This window comes from Aptenodytes patagonicus, chromosome 1 (genome assembly GCF_965638725.1).
Source record: "Aptenodytes patagonicus chromosome 1, bAptPat1.pri.cur, whole genome shotgun sequence".
Lineage (NCBI taxonomy): Eukaryota > Metazoa > Chordata > Aves > Sphenisciformes > Spheniscidae > Aptenodytes > Aptenodytes patagonicus.
In genome coordinates, this window is record NC_134949.1 from 65,155,752 (window position 1) to 65,168,956 (window position 13,205).

Here is a 13,205-nt window from a genome sequence, read left to right on the forward strand (position 1 = left end):
ACCCAATAATATAGACAGATTTAAGTGTTTGACATTGTAATACAGTGAAAAGGGGATACTGCATTGTCCATAAATCAGTGAGTACACCAGGAAAAAAAAAAGATCAGAACGGAGGATGATTCTTTTAAATTAGTACTCATCAGGTTTTCAGCCTCTGATGGTACGTTGTTAGAGGGAGAAAGCCGACCGGCAGACCATCCAAAGCAAGTCTCCTAAGTTGCAGCAGCAGTTCCATCCCCTCATGCCCGAGCACCACAGTCAAACCACGAGCGCCCTCTCCTCTCTCCTGGGAATGATGCCAACGGCACAGGCAGCCACTGCGGGTCTCCGAATGCACGCGGTGGTTTGTGTTGAAGGAGAAACACTGGCAGCAGAGGATTCTGGTTCCCAAAAAGGTACTTTTTCCCATTGTGTTGGACTGGCAGTTCCATTCTGCTCCACTTTTAAGCTTATGGATATCTTTTCTAAATTACTTTAGGTTTTGTGGAGCAGAACAGAGTTTTGATGTTAAGAAACTGTAGGAACACAAGACTTAAATAACAGAGTGGGTGCTGCCATGGTGCTGTGGCTACTTGAACGCTGCAAATTCTCCTGTAGAGGGAGGACAAGAGCTTGGTTTAAAAAGGTGATTTCAGATACTAGGTGGTCAGAGATTTTCTCCAGACTAGTCAAACATTAGGTTGAATATAAAAGATGTTAAAAAATGCAAACTGTTAAAATTAAAGCACAAAAGAATACATAGTGAGAGAACACTGAATACAGACCCAGCATATTTTACCAAAGAAGATTTTCTTGAAAGCAAGCTGTACCCATTCTTCCCAAGACAGAGGTCTGAAAGTTCAAGCAAAGTCTAATTCATCATGCATTTGAAAATAAAATGTGTCAGTTTAATTTCACTTTAAACTCCTTATTGCACATATATCCTCCTGAAAAGCAACAATTGCAATAAATGCATCAGACTGCAAACTAATTTCTATTCTGGTGTAAAACTGGTTTAATAACAAAGAACAATTTGATACACCCGTTAACCTTTAAAGACTATATACAGTAAAGTGCCTGAATATTAAACTAGTATTGAAGAATGCTAGGGTCTGGTTTAGAGACCAACATAGCAACCTACTGTGAGAAAAATAAGAATGGTGAGATTGTCTACTCACTCCCAGACCAGAAACTAGGCCTTGCTCATTGGGAGCACAACAAATAAAGCAACCCCATGCTTCCTTCAGAATTGCTGAATAAACAGTAATTCTATGCAGTGCTTTCACATGCAATGATCTCCTGAAACTCTACACAGTTTATCTAGTGTCAGCACGCCATGAGATAGACTGGTAGTCCCATTTCAGAGGTAATGAAACTATGGCACAGAGTAAAATCACTGCCCAAAGCCTTAAGAAGTTTGCCAGAGCTTTGAACAGAAGCCAAAACTAAGGTACTCGTCCTCTTCATCTTACACTTTAGCCAAAAAATTTCCCTGCCACCCACAAAAAAATTGTATTCTATAGGATTTTTAGGGAGGGGTGTCCAACTATGCTTAATCAAATGGACTCAGTAGCAAGAGAAAAAGAAATGTACATGTAACTTCCCTGTGTTGGGTTTCACATGAATTTTAGGTTAGTTTATGCCCCTTTCTTGACAGCACTCCTCCGAGCTCTCCTAATAATGAAGGAGTGATAAACAGACATGAGACCCTTTTTTCTGTTCAACAGGAGTGTGTTGAATGCCATTACATTCAAACAACCGCTCCCTATCTTGGTGTCCTTCCATCCTTTCAAGAGCAAGTGTTTTGTTGGCTTTGTTTTTCCTTAAGATTCTTGTTCTGAATATTGGAAACAAACCAGAAATATCCCTGCAGACAGAATTTTAGGCTGACAGCATTAATTCCATGGAAACTCTTGCACAATAAAGAGAACCAAGAGCAGCGATCAGCAGTCTGCACAGGGAGGGGGAAGAAAAGGCATCTACAGGGCCTGGTAGGAACAGCTGATCTAAGGGAACATGAAGAAAGCAGGGAGAGGGGAGAGAGCTCTGTGCATCGTAGGAAATGAGAAGGGAGTACACCCAAGGTCTAAAGTAAGGGTGGCTGGCACAGGGGGCTGTGACAAACCTCAAGCTCTATGTGTCGTGACAGACTGTGGTGGTAGTTTTAAGTTCTAACAACAAAAGAATAAAAACTTTACGATGGATCTAATTGCCTATTTTACTAGTTCTACCAACAGATAAAACCCTTGCTCTAAAATACTCCAAATGTTTAATAATTTTTCTTGCTTCTCTCTGGCACATTTCACTGTTCTCCCAACTCTCTTCACAGCATCTTCTAGAAACACCTCAATTTTTGTACTTTTTTTTCTTTTAAGCGCAGAAGGACAAAAAAGTCATCAAGTATTGCCTGCGAGGCTAATTTTTAAGAATGACATTCATGCTTAGCTACGCTTTCAAAACATGCTCTACTTAATTTATTTTTCAGTCTGCTTTCCTAAACTGCTGATTAAAGATCAATTTATAAACAAGAGATTGCTCCCTCATTACTCATCTTGTCCTTCTGCCCATTTCTGGTAATAATTTAGCTTTTAATAGTCATACAGGGATTTCAGAAGATAAAAGATGAACCATTAATTGGGAAAGGGCAATGGAAAAACAGGATCAGAAGTCAAGAAGCATTTCAGATAGAATGGTAGCTATAAAAAGGTGGTTTTCAGACTTTTCTTCCATTTAAATAAAACCTTAGCAAAGACTTTTTTTTTTTTTTTTTTTTTTTTTTTTTTTACAAGCTAATGCTAAATCTCCCCTTTCAAAATTCAGGTGCTAATCCAACCTCAAATCAATAGGAGACCAAAATAGGTAACACGTTCATCTAATAATGGGATTATGTTGATTGAGCATGTATAAAATGCAGTTAGCAGTAACAGCTTTCCCTAGATAAGGAATGTAGATGGCTATACCTATCCACGTACAGGAATCCTTCATCCTGCTAGGTGTCGACAGGACTTTCTGAGGAGTAGCTAAAAGGCTTTATGTCACCCTTTCTATTCTGAAGATGTGAAATATCTGTAGCTGGTTCTTTTATCTTCTGAAAGAAACCCCATCTGTAGAAGTGGGAGAGAGTACACAGGCAACCTCTTCCTGAGACTCAGATGCATACAGATAGATAAAGTAACCTGAACCGTGAATTCACCATTTTCTAGCAAGACAGGAAGGTCTTGCCCGAAAGCAATGAATGGATGAAATGAAGACAGATTTAGGAATTTGCCCTGATATGCCCTGTCCTGCAGGAACAGGATCATCCCCATTCTGCCCCGCTAAGTCTTTGGACACCATTCTGTAATGGCCAATGCTAATCTAAACTGGGACTACTGTAGTCCCACTCTCCCTCCTGACCTGAGCTGTAGAGCAATGACCTGCCCGTTGGGCCACGCTGGCCCTGAGGTGAGATGGCTCAAGGAGCTCACCTAGCAAATGCTAGCTCGGGCTGGTGGGCAAGAAGAGTTTTCTAACCAGTTTTTGAAGAGCTGCTCTGTGTTTGTGGGGGGGGGGGGGGACGGAACCCGCTCAACTGCGTGGAACGGACTCATGGAATCGGAGAGTATCGGCCAGTGCAAAAGGGCAAGGAGCTGGGCCATGGCTGCTCCAAATGAGATTAGCTTACCACAAAGCTATGAAACCACACACTTAGCCATTTGGGATGTGAAAAAAACAACAGACATTTTTATTCATTGTGAGCCAGACATCTGATGTGCTTTTTATCAAGCAGGACTTCAGATGCTTGCTTTGACTGGTGTGCTGGTTTTGGCTGGGATAGAGTTAATTTTCTTCACAGTAGCTAGTGTGGGGCTATGTTTTGGATTTGTGTTGGAAACTCTTGATAACACAGGGATGTTTTAGTTACTGCTGAGCAGCGCTGACACAGAGTCAAGGCCTCTTCTGCTCCTCACCACCACCCCACCAGCGAGTAGGCTGGGGGTGCACAAGAAGTTGGGAGGGGACACAGCTGGGACAGCTGACCCCAACTGACCCAAGGAATATTCCATACCATACGATGTCATGCTCAGCATATAGAGCTGGGGGAAGAAGGAGGAAGGGGGGGACATTCGGAGTGGTGGTGTTTGTCTTCCCAAGTAACGGTTACGCGTGATGGAGCCCTGCTTTCCTGGGGATGGCTGAACACCTGCCTGCCGATGGGAAGGAGTGAATGAATTCCTTGTTTTGCTTTGCTTGCGTGCGTGGCTTTTGCTTTACTTATTAAACTGTCTTTATCTCAACCCACGAGTTTTCTCACTTTTACCCTTCCAATTCTCTCCCCCTTCCCACTGGGGGGGGGAGTGAGCGAGTGGCTGTGTGGGCCTTAGTTGCCGACTGGGGTTAAACCACGACAATTGGTAACAAAGAAATTCCCTTCCAAAGGATGGATAGCATTTGAAAATCTACACTTCTTACAGAGCTCTTTCAAGCTAGTTGCTACAGTCTTTTCACACTCATCACATGCAAAGCAAGTGGAAACTATTTTAAATGCACACTTTCAAAAATCTGTACTAAAAAAGATGATCAAGTTCTTTCATTTTGTGTCCAAACAATATAAAAATAAGGGCATGTTCTGAGCAAACCTGCTGCCCCTTATTCCTGGAAGGATTTAAGATGCAGTTATCAATCTCTACTCTCACAAATTTGTAAGTAGTTTATAAGTAATCTGGATTCCTGAGGTCACAAGACATCTTAACTGTACTCCTTATCCTGGGGTAGATGCCATGTTTCTCAGAAGAATCGTAACGAGAAGAATGGTTCCATTCCAGGCTCATGCCAGCTTTGTCTACTGAAGTAGAGAGCAACTGACTTACCAAAGGGAAACACCAAATTCCAACACCTTGCCTGGATTACATTCACAGACACAGAAAAAAGTATGACAAAGAGCCAGTTTTCTGTTGGATCTTGCACTGATCTTCTAGTATGGATACCATCCACTGGCTAAATAAAAATTTGGAACATACCCTCATGTGGATAATTAGTATCCTCAGAATATACAGCAGTGTTTATGAGGATCTGGTCCTTCTACAAGGTACCAAGACAGATTTTGTTTTTATACTGAGATGCAGGGAAGTAAGAAAAAAGGAACCTCACATAGTATAAACTACCCCTCCAGAAAAGCCTGGGATCCTACAGACTTGTTTTCAGGACTGATAGGTATCTGTTTCTAAACGATATAGCTGAGTTGCATCTTTGAGAACACTGACCCAAATCCACAGGTGTATTTAGGCATCTTCATCCTACATATGCTCCCAAATCTCATTGAAGCAGCAATTACAAACTACAGAAGTTAAACCCCTAAATGCCTTTATGTCAGATAAAGTTAATGATGCACAAAAAACAGCCTCCTTTTAGGCTTCATAAAATGTTTAGCGAGAAGCTAAGATCATGTTATGGCCACGGATCCCAAACCGTGCTCGACGTGTAAGAACAGGTGACACAGGAAGAATTCTAATGCACTGACCATACAGCAGGAAATGGGGCCAAAGGTGCCTGAGGGTGGCAGCATTTCCCCCCCCCCCCCCCCCCCCCGTAACTGTAGTTCCTGTAGCAGAGAAGAACAATCTTAACAACAAGGAGGATAACACTACTCCAAGGAATAACTTGTTTGAACTGATCTGGCAGACCTGAGAAAGAGTAAGCCTGGGCAGGGCAGTGATGATGGTTCTGCACTCTCCGTAACTCCCTGTGTGGTTAAGCCTTTTCTGCCCGGGATGGCGCATTTCTAGATTCTGCAGGAGACCCAGCAGCATCCTCTTGCTCTTACTTAGATGGGCATTGTAGCCTGTACTGAATATCATACCCCAAAGCTTAAGAAACATTCCTCCTCACTGTCTAGAATAAAAAAAAAACAAAAAATGAGTAAGAGGGGAAAAAACACACTTAAATCCTGTTTTCATTTTAAGATAAGCCTGCCAAAATAAGGTGAAGCTACCAGAAAGATGGGAAACAGATTTTCTAAAACAATAACAACTTTCGTCCTCCACAACTATTTCCATAGAGATAGATTTCAACAGCTGAATTTTTTTGACTAACAAAATGAGAAGAGAAAAGTTAGTTCCCAAACTGTTCCAACAGCAGAAGCCAAAAAGACCATTAGAATCCAGGCAATTAGAAATTGCCTACATCTCTTCAAGCTCTCTAAGTCTGCCTCCTGTTTTAAAAGGCTCAGTTGCCAGACAGCAGAAAAGAAAACCTTTTTTGAATTCCTGATCTATTTCAAAAACCTATTGCTAGCAACATGCAAACTTTTCTATAAGTATGCAAATCAGAAGCCATTAAGAACACTCCTGGCCCTTGAAGTCCTAACAAGAGCAGCAATAGCTTGTTTCTGATGCAGACGAATCTGTGAAAATTAATAGCTTCGCCATTTAAAACAAACAAAACCACATAACTAGTTTCAAAATATGCAAGAATACAGCCAATAACATTATTGTGTTCATATCTGTCATCAAAGACTGATATAACCTGAACCACTACTCTGATTCACCTGTTCCAGAGGAATGCTCCAGAGAAAAATACAATCTTTAAAGTGAGCTGACAGGATCTTGGTAAAGTGTCTAGCTTTCTCAGTTAGATATCTAGTCTAACTGATTCACTTCTAGTCAAACTATCAGCTTTTATATGGAAGTGAAAAAAATAATTTGTCACTGAACAGAAGCATGTTCAGTGGTATTCTTAACAATATTAAAATAATTAAAACATTTCATCTTAACAGAACTCATGGTATAACACTGATTTCCATGAAAACAACTGCTTTTTCAAATCCTCTTTTCCTATTATGGGTATTAGCAGCCTTTTCCTCTTAAAGTATTTGGTTATGCTCGAGATTTAAAATGTTTTTTTAATTTTGAAATCCGTGCTAATTGAAGGATACAGGCCCCAATACCAGTAATATTCTTGCAGTTCAGCAAAAGCAGATTCAGAATTTCTTCTATGTTGCATTGTAATAGAACATTTTGAGATGGTCTAAACTATAGCAGGTGAGAGTATTTAGGCAAAAATAAAAGGTAAAAAAACCCCCCCACACCACCACTCCTCTGCAGGAAGAGATGTTCTCTAAACAGCACTATTTTAAACTTCAACTTTCAAAATACGACTCACACATCACTAAGGTCTTTCACTGGATTCTGTGTTGTATCTGCTCACTTCTACTGACCACAAGATGTTTTGACTGTGCTCAGCCTTAAAGCTAAGTTTATTTTTCCAATTGTTTCCCACATATGAGTAGCATTACTAACTGAGGAATCTAAAGCCTATTGCTAAAATATAATGACCTCAAATGAAGTAAAAAAAAAAAAACCCCAAACAAAAAAAACCCCAAAAAACAAACCAAACACACACCATAGCTTGAGTAGATTAAAATCAAATACACTCCTGAGTAACTAATTCCAATCCATAAACTAGGCAAAAATGACACAGGCAAGCAAAAATGACACCCAATGACCTTAAGAGGATTTTTGCTTGTTTTGAAGTGACTTTTCCCGTTTTTCTTATGTGACCTTATAATTCTTCTTGTGCCAGCTGTTCCCAGGGCATTCCTTACCAACACAGACTTTGTACTCGGGACATTCAATGCCCAGTATTAGGAAGTGAGTCTTCATTCCCTCAGTAAACCTTAAAAACATAGCTGGTAGGAACCGAGAACGTACACGTGTGTTGCACACACAGGAACACACCAGCACACAGACACACAGGCACACGCTTTCACATTTCTTTTCAGTGTACTGGAAACCCACCGTATCCCCCTGCTTGGATGGGTGTTTTTGGAGAAGCACAAGCATATAGACTAAAATCCTCTGTCTGGAAGCCAGCCCGGTTTAATGAGGGCTCAGATGCACTGCGGTGAATTTTTGGCAATGACCGGGCCAGAAGCTCAATGGAGGCAAGAATCTAAAACAAGTAGAAAATAAGTGATCAAATCTGTTGTTCCAAAGTTATAACAGCCTCTCAAAACAAAAAAGGCAGAACATTAACTACAGAAAAATATTTATGCACAAATTCAAACAGAGACTTTTAAGAATAGATTACTGCATTGCACTCTGATGTTTATATCCTGAAAAAGGACATTTTGGGAAGAAACTGTCTCATTTTCCCCTCTAAAAGGGCATACCGATTTCCCTCTGTAAGCATAACAAATATAGTTGCCTTCTATTTGCCTCCTTGTTTATGCACTAGTACCTATACCTACCATCGCTGTAAATAAACACAGCTTTGGCAGCAGTTTGCTTAGTACCATTTACCATAAAGCCAGCAGGGGGAGCCCATTATTTTTTGAAAATGCTTTGGTTACATTCAAATAAAAAAAAAAAAAAAGGTGTGCCCCCCCAAGCTTTTAGAATCCAAACCTTCCTCAGCAGGCATGATAAATCAAGTTTTGTAACAAAACTATCAGTTTCCCTTCATAAAGTTCAGGGGAGAGCAAGGAGGGGGGTATAAAGATTTCTGAGAACATACACAGCAAGTTCTAATTTGTGTGTCTAATTGCGATTCTTAATTTCACTGTCTCCCAGTTGAAACTTTCTCCAACATATAAATGCTTTTCCAACTACACAAGTCATTTTAATACCTGCTTTTTGAATTGAAAATAAACATTTCTAATTAAACAGCACTAACCAGGTACTGAGCCAGTACTGTTATGAAGTCATGGTATAGCGCTAATTAAAAGAATTTTGAACTGGCCAGTGAGTTCATAACTGATATTTATTTTTAATATTTGAATTGTAAGTCTACTGAGAACTAAAGAGGAACCTTTCTCACCTGTGGAAAAAGGGGTCTCTCGTCTCTTTTCTTTTTTAAGCATTCTGCCATTAGTCTCTTCATAGCTTTTGGACAGTTGCTCCGTACTTTGCTGAGGTCTGGAGATAGGTATCCTCTTCCCACCATAAAAATTATCTTTATTTAAGGTGAAAAAAGATGAAAGGGGAAGAAGATGAGTCCATAAAACAAACAGTAATGAAAGATGAACATTTTGCCAGACCATTTTAGTCCCAGCAGCAAGTTTTCTGCTCCCAGGAAACATTATCTGGTATTGAAATTGCCAAGTTTCTTACAGTAATGCTTGCTAACCTATTCAGTACAGAGAAAAAATTAGATTTTTCCTCCTCCTCCTAAGAGAGATTTATGTGAAACTTGAACACTACTAAATGGTTACCATTTATAGCAATAACCATCTAAGGAACAGTTCTTCGGTGTCAAAAACTGTTACAAAAACAAGAATAAGCAACGCTGTGGCAGGAACAGAATGCCTAAAAATAAATATTCTGTAAAAATAAATATTCTCTTTTATATTATAAGTCAACAGCAAGTTTACACTGAAAGGTATTTTAAGAAACACACGGACTTCAGATGTTAAAACCCCTTACCTTTCAAGAATAAATTCCTTCCTATACTTTTCCACCACAAAAGCTTATTCTCGACATCTGACCACCTTCCTTACCCCCCCAAAAAAAACGCCACAAAAGCAAAAGAGAAACTGCCTCTCCTCTGTAAAAGAGAAGACAGACAGGCTTTGTATTTTTACAGTAATTCTTTCAACATAGAAGGCTTATATTTCACCTAAGGATAAAACTTAAGCATAAAACAAAGAAAAACTAATAGAAAGCAGGAAAATAAAGCATAAATATGGTTAATGTTCTCTTGGATATATATTAAAAAAAAAAAAACCAAACATCATCATGTCAAGCCAAGGTCAAATGCAATGTGGTTTGAGTACTGCAGTTGCACTGACACTAAAAAGCCCTTTCAAACTAGCTAATCAAAGATCCATTCACGCTGCAGCAGATAATCACTACCTTTTCTGAATGCTCAGACAGACCCAGCAGGTGTATCATACCTTGTATTTAATGAAGTGTAACTATTCCATATCTTGACACTGGCAAAAAAAAACAACAGAAAAAACCCACATCTCAAGCAAGCTATACATATTATTTATACTAACACAATCCCGGTCCTTTTTCAACTTTCTGATTCAGGCGCATCTGTGTTGGCATCAAGGAGTACAAAACTCCCATATGGTTTCTTCAGAAATCCCCATGTGCCAGAGCAGCATTTCATAGTAAAGACTTGTCTGCCCCGTCCCTTACCTCTGCTGCAATGAAACTTACCATCATCTTGGAGTTACTCTTTTCTAAATAATTACACTAAAGTTGAAATTATTCAAAATTTGTTATTATTTAAGTTTCCAATACTATATTTACAAATAATATAGGGATTAAACTTTTATTTTAACTAGAGAAAAGAGAATATCACTACAAGAACAGTCCTAGTCTGTCTAGAAAAATCTGTTAAGGTGAAACGCCCTGAGGTGTAACAAGAACGATGCTTTGCTCACTAAGATCCTTAGTTATGTCATAGTAGCTGATGTAGATGCACCAACACAGAGCAAGCGATATTTATGTCTCTTCAGACAATAGACTGGGAGTGACAAAACTCAAGACATTAGATCACATTTCATGTGTTGGCTTCACTTGCAATTTAAAATTTGTTTCAGCGCTCAATTGTGAGCACCCACAGCACTGGGTCCATCTTTCAAATCTCAAAAGGTAAAAACAAGACAATGCCCGAATACTGCTTTTAGAAGTAATCTGGACAGGGAATGTCCAGGAATCTGGACATTTCCCTTCTTTCAAAAGGAAAAAAAAAAAAAAAAGAAAAAAAAAAAGGAGTCACTCCAAATTTGATGAATTGGGATGAAGTGTTCTGACAAATAATGGAAGCAGCCTTATAAAATGGCATTCACAGATGAACGTTGCTATGGTTGCAATTCTCAAGTACTGACAGTGAAAAAACAAGGGATGCGGACACAGATACAACATAAATATATCACCACCCAGACACGGAATAGTTTACACCAAAGATCTTGATGCATAGATACTATTTTCAGATTAGACAGAGAAATAATGAATCAGATATGCCTTCACAAACGTGCCTATCCTGTGGAGATACACAACAGGCGTGTGGTATCATTAGACTTCAGGAATATTTGTTCACAATTAAGTAATCTTACAGGATTCGCACACTCTGGAAAGTCATATACTCCATCAACCAGGATTTGAGAAATGCTCATATCCTGAAATTCAATTAGATGGTGCATGCATTTCTCAAGATTGAAATGAATATAAAACATTCAGCAAGATGATTGCTGTTCCATTTTGTCAATCCTGCTGCTGAACTATTGTTCAATGCAAGGAGAGCCGGGGGGGGGGGAGTGTGCGGCGGGGAGGAATAACTGAACATATGGAGGATCATTTTGCCTTTGCAGAACTATTCTAAACTAGATCACTATTAAGTAACCTGCTCTCTCCCTAATAAGTATCCTGGCAACCAGCTCAGAAGCAGAAAATCTATACTTAAAGTCAAAAAGAACCAAAAAAACCCCTCAAGAGAAGTAAGTAAATTGGCACTATGTGGCTGAGGCAGATCTATAAAATGTAGAAATGTAATCTCACAACATCAGAATCAGAAACACAAATCAAACACACAAAACATCAGAATGTGCACTTCACAAGGCTGAATCAGCCCCCGTTTCAGGCCGGAGTTGACCGAAGTCAGTCCCTTCCCTTACCTGGTCCCTGTTGTTGATGTTTGAGTATGGTAACTGTCCAGTCATCAATTCATAAAGAACAATCCCAAACGCATACACATCTGACTGAAAACTATATGGGTTTTTATCTTGCATCCTAATAACTTCCGGTGCCTGTACAATAAAAAGAAAGAATTAGTTTTTATTTCACCATGCCGGGCTGCGCCTCACATACCAGGAACAAAGCATGGACTTGTCCAGAATGTAACAGGTGCAAGGCCCACTCTTGCCTTCAGATGTTACCGGGTCCTAACATAGAGTGGATGTTGACATGAATCTCAAAATCCATTGGTTCATTTTAGCTTGGTGATCCCTTTATTCCTCTACAACAGAACAAAGTGACCTTGTCCGTGCTGAGAAGCTACTTTGAAACGAGAATTACAACACTGAAAATAACGCCAACTAACAGAGCCTTCATTTTTTTCAGGGAGGAAAGGAGAAAGTGGAGTTGCACAGGAGGTTGTAACGATACTTCTTATTAAGACTTAAGCAAGTTGTACGAGCTCTTGAGAGTAACCATGCTTGAATCCTTAAAACTTAAGAGCATCTTACTTTTGGCTGAGCTAGTTCCTCTGCTCCTTTGCAGGATGTTTTCCATGGCTTCTCACCTTCTCCTCAACCCTGGATTAATCATACCCTTTTTCCTTAGCCACCATTTTCTTTTCAGTTTAAACCTCAGAATAATATCCACCCGAGAGTGCTGAGGGAGCTGGCGGAGGTGCTCGCCAAGCCGCTCTCCATCATTTATCAGCAGTCCTGGTTAACGGGGGAGGTTCCGGAAGACTGGAGGCTTGCCAATGTGACGCCCATCCACAAGAAGGGCCGGAAGGAGGATCCGGGGAACTACAGGCCTGTCAGCCTGACCTCGGTGCCGGGGAAGATTATGGAGCGGCTCATCTTGAGGGCGCTCACAAGGCATGAGCGGGACAACCAGGGGATCCGGCCTAGCCAGCACGGGTTCATGAGAGGCAGGTCCTGCTTGACCAACCTGATCTCCTTCTATGACCAGGTGACCCGCCTAGTGGATGAGGGAAAGGCTGTGGATGTGGTCTACCTGGACTTCAGCAAGGCCTTTGACACTGTCTCCCACAGCATTCTCCTAGAGAAGCTGGCGGCTCACGGCTTAGACAGGTGGACTCTGCGCTGGGTCAAAAACTGGCTGGACGGCCGGGCCCAGAGAGTTGTGGTGAATGGAGTTACATCCAGTTGGCGGCCGGTCACGAGCGGTGTTCCCCAGGGCTCAGTACTGGGGCCGGTCTTGTTTAATATCTTTATTGATGATCTGGATGAGGGGATTGAGTGCACCCTCAGTAAGTTTGCAGACGACACCAAGTTGGGTGGGAGTGTTGATCTGCTCGAGGGTAGGAAGGCTCTGCAGAGGGACCTGGACAGGCTGGATGGATGGGCCCAGGCCAACTGTATGAGGTTCAACAAGGCCAAGTGCCGGGTCCTGCACTTCGGCCACAACAACCCCATGCAGCGCTACAGGCTTGGGGAAGAGTGGCTGGAAAGCTGCCTGGCGGAAAAGGACCTGGGGGTGTTGGTCGACAGCCGGCTGAACATGAGCCGGCAGTGTGCCCAGGCGGCCAAGAAGGCCAATGGCATC

General features: G+C 41.0%; 1 protein-coding gene across 2 annotated transcripts in view; it reads right to left on the bottom strand.

Annotated features, from left to right (window-relative positions):
• Positions 1-473: 473 nt before the first annotated feature.
• Positions 474-13,205, bottom strand: part of BRAF (B-Raf proto-oncogene, serine/threonine kinase) — an 82,046-nt gene continuing 69,314 nt past the window's right edge. For both annotated transcript variants that reach the window (XM_076340202.1, XM_076340193.1), the window contains 4 exons: positions 11,582-11,713; positions 8,776-8,910; positions 7,755-7,908; positions 474-591 (listed from right to left, as the gene is read on the bottom strand). In XM_076340202.1, coding sequence (XP_076196317.1) covers positions 569-591; positions 7,755-7,908; positions 8,776-8,910; positions 11,582-11,713 — 444 coding nt within the window. In that variant the 3' untranslated portion in view covers positions 474-568. The remainder of the gene's footprint in view (positions 592-7,754; positions 7,909-8,775; positions 8,911-11,581; positions 11,714-13,205) is intronic.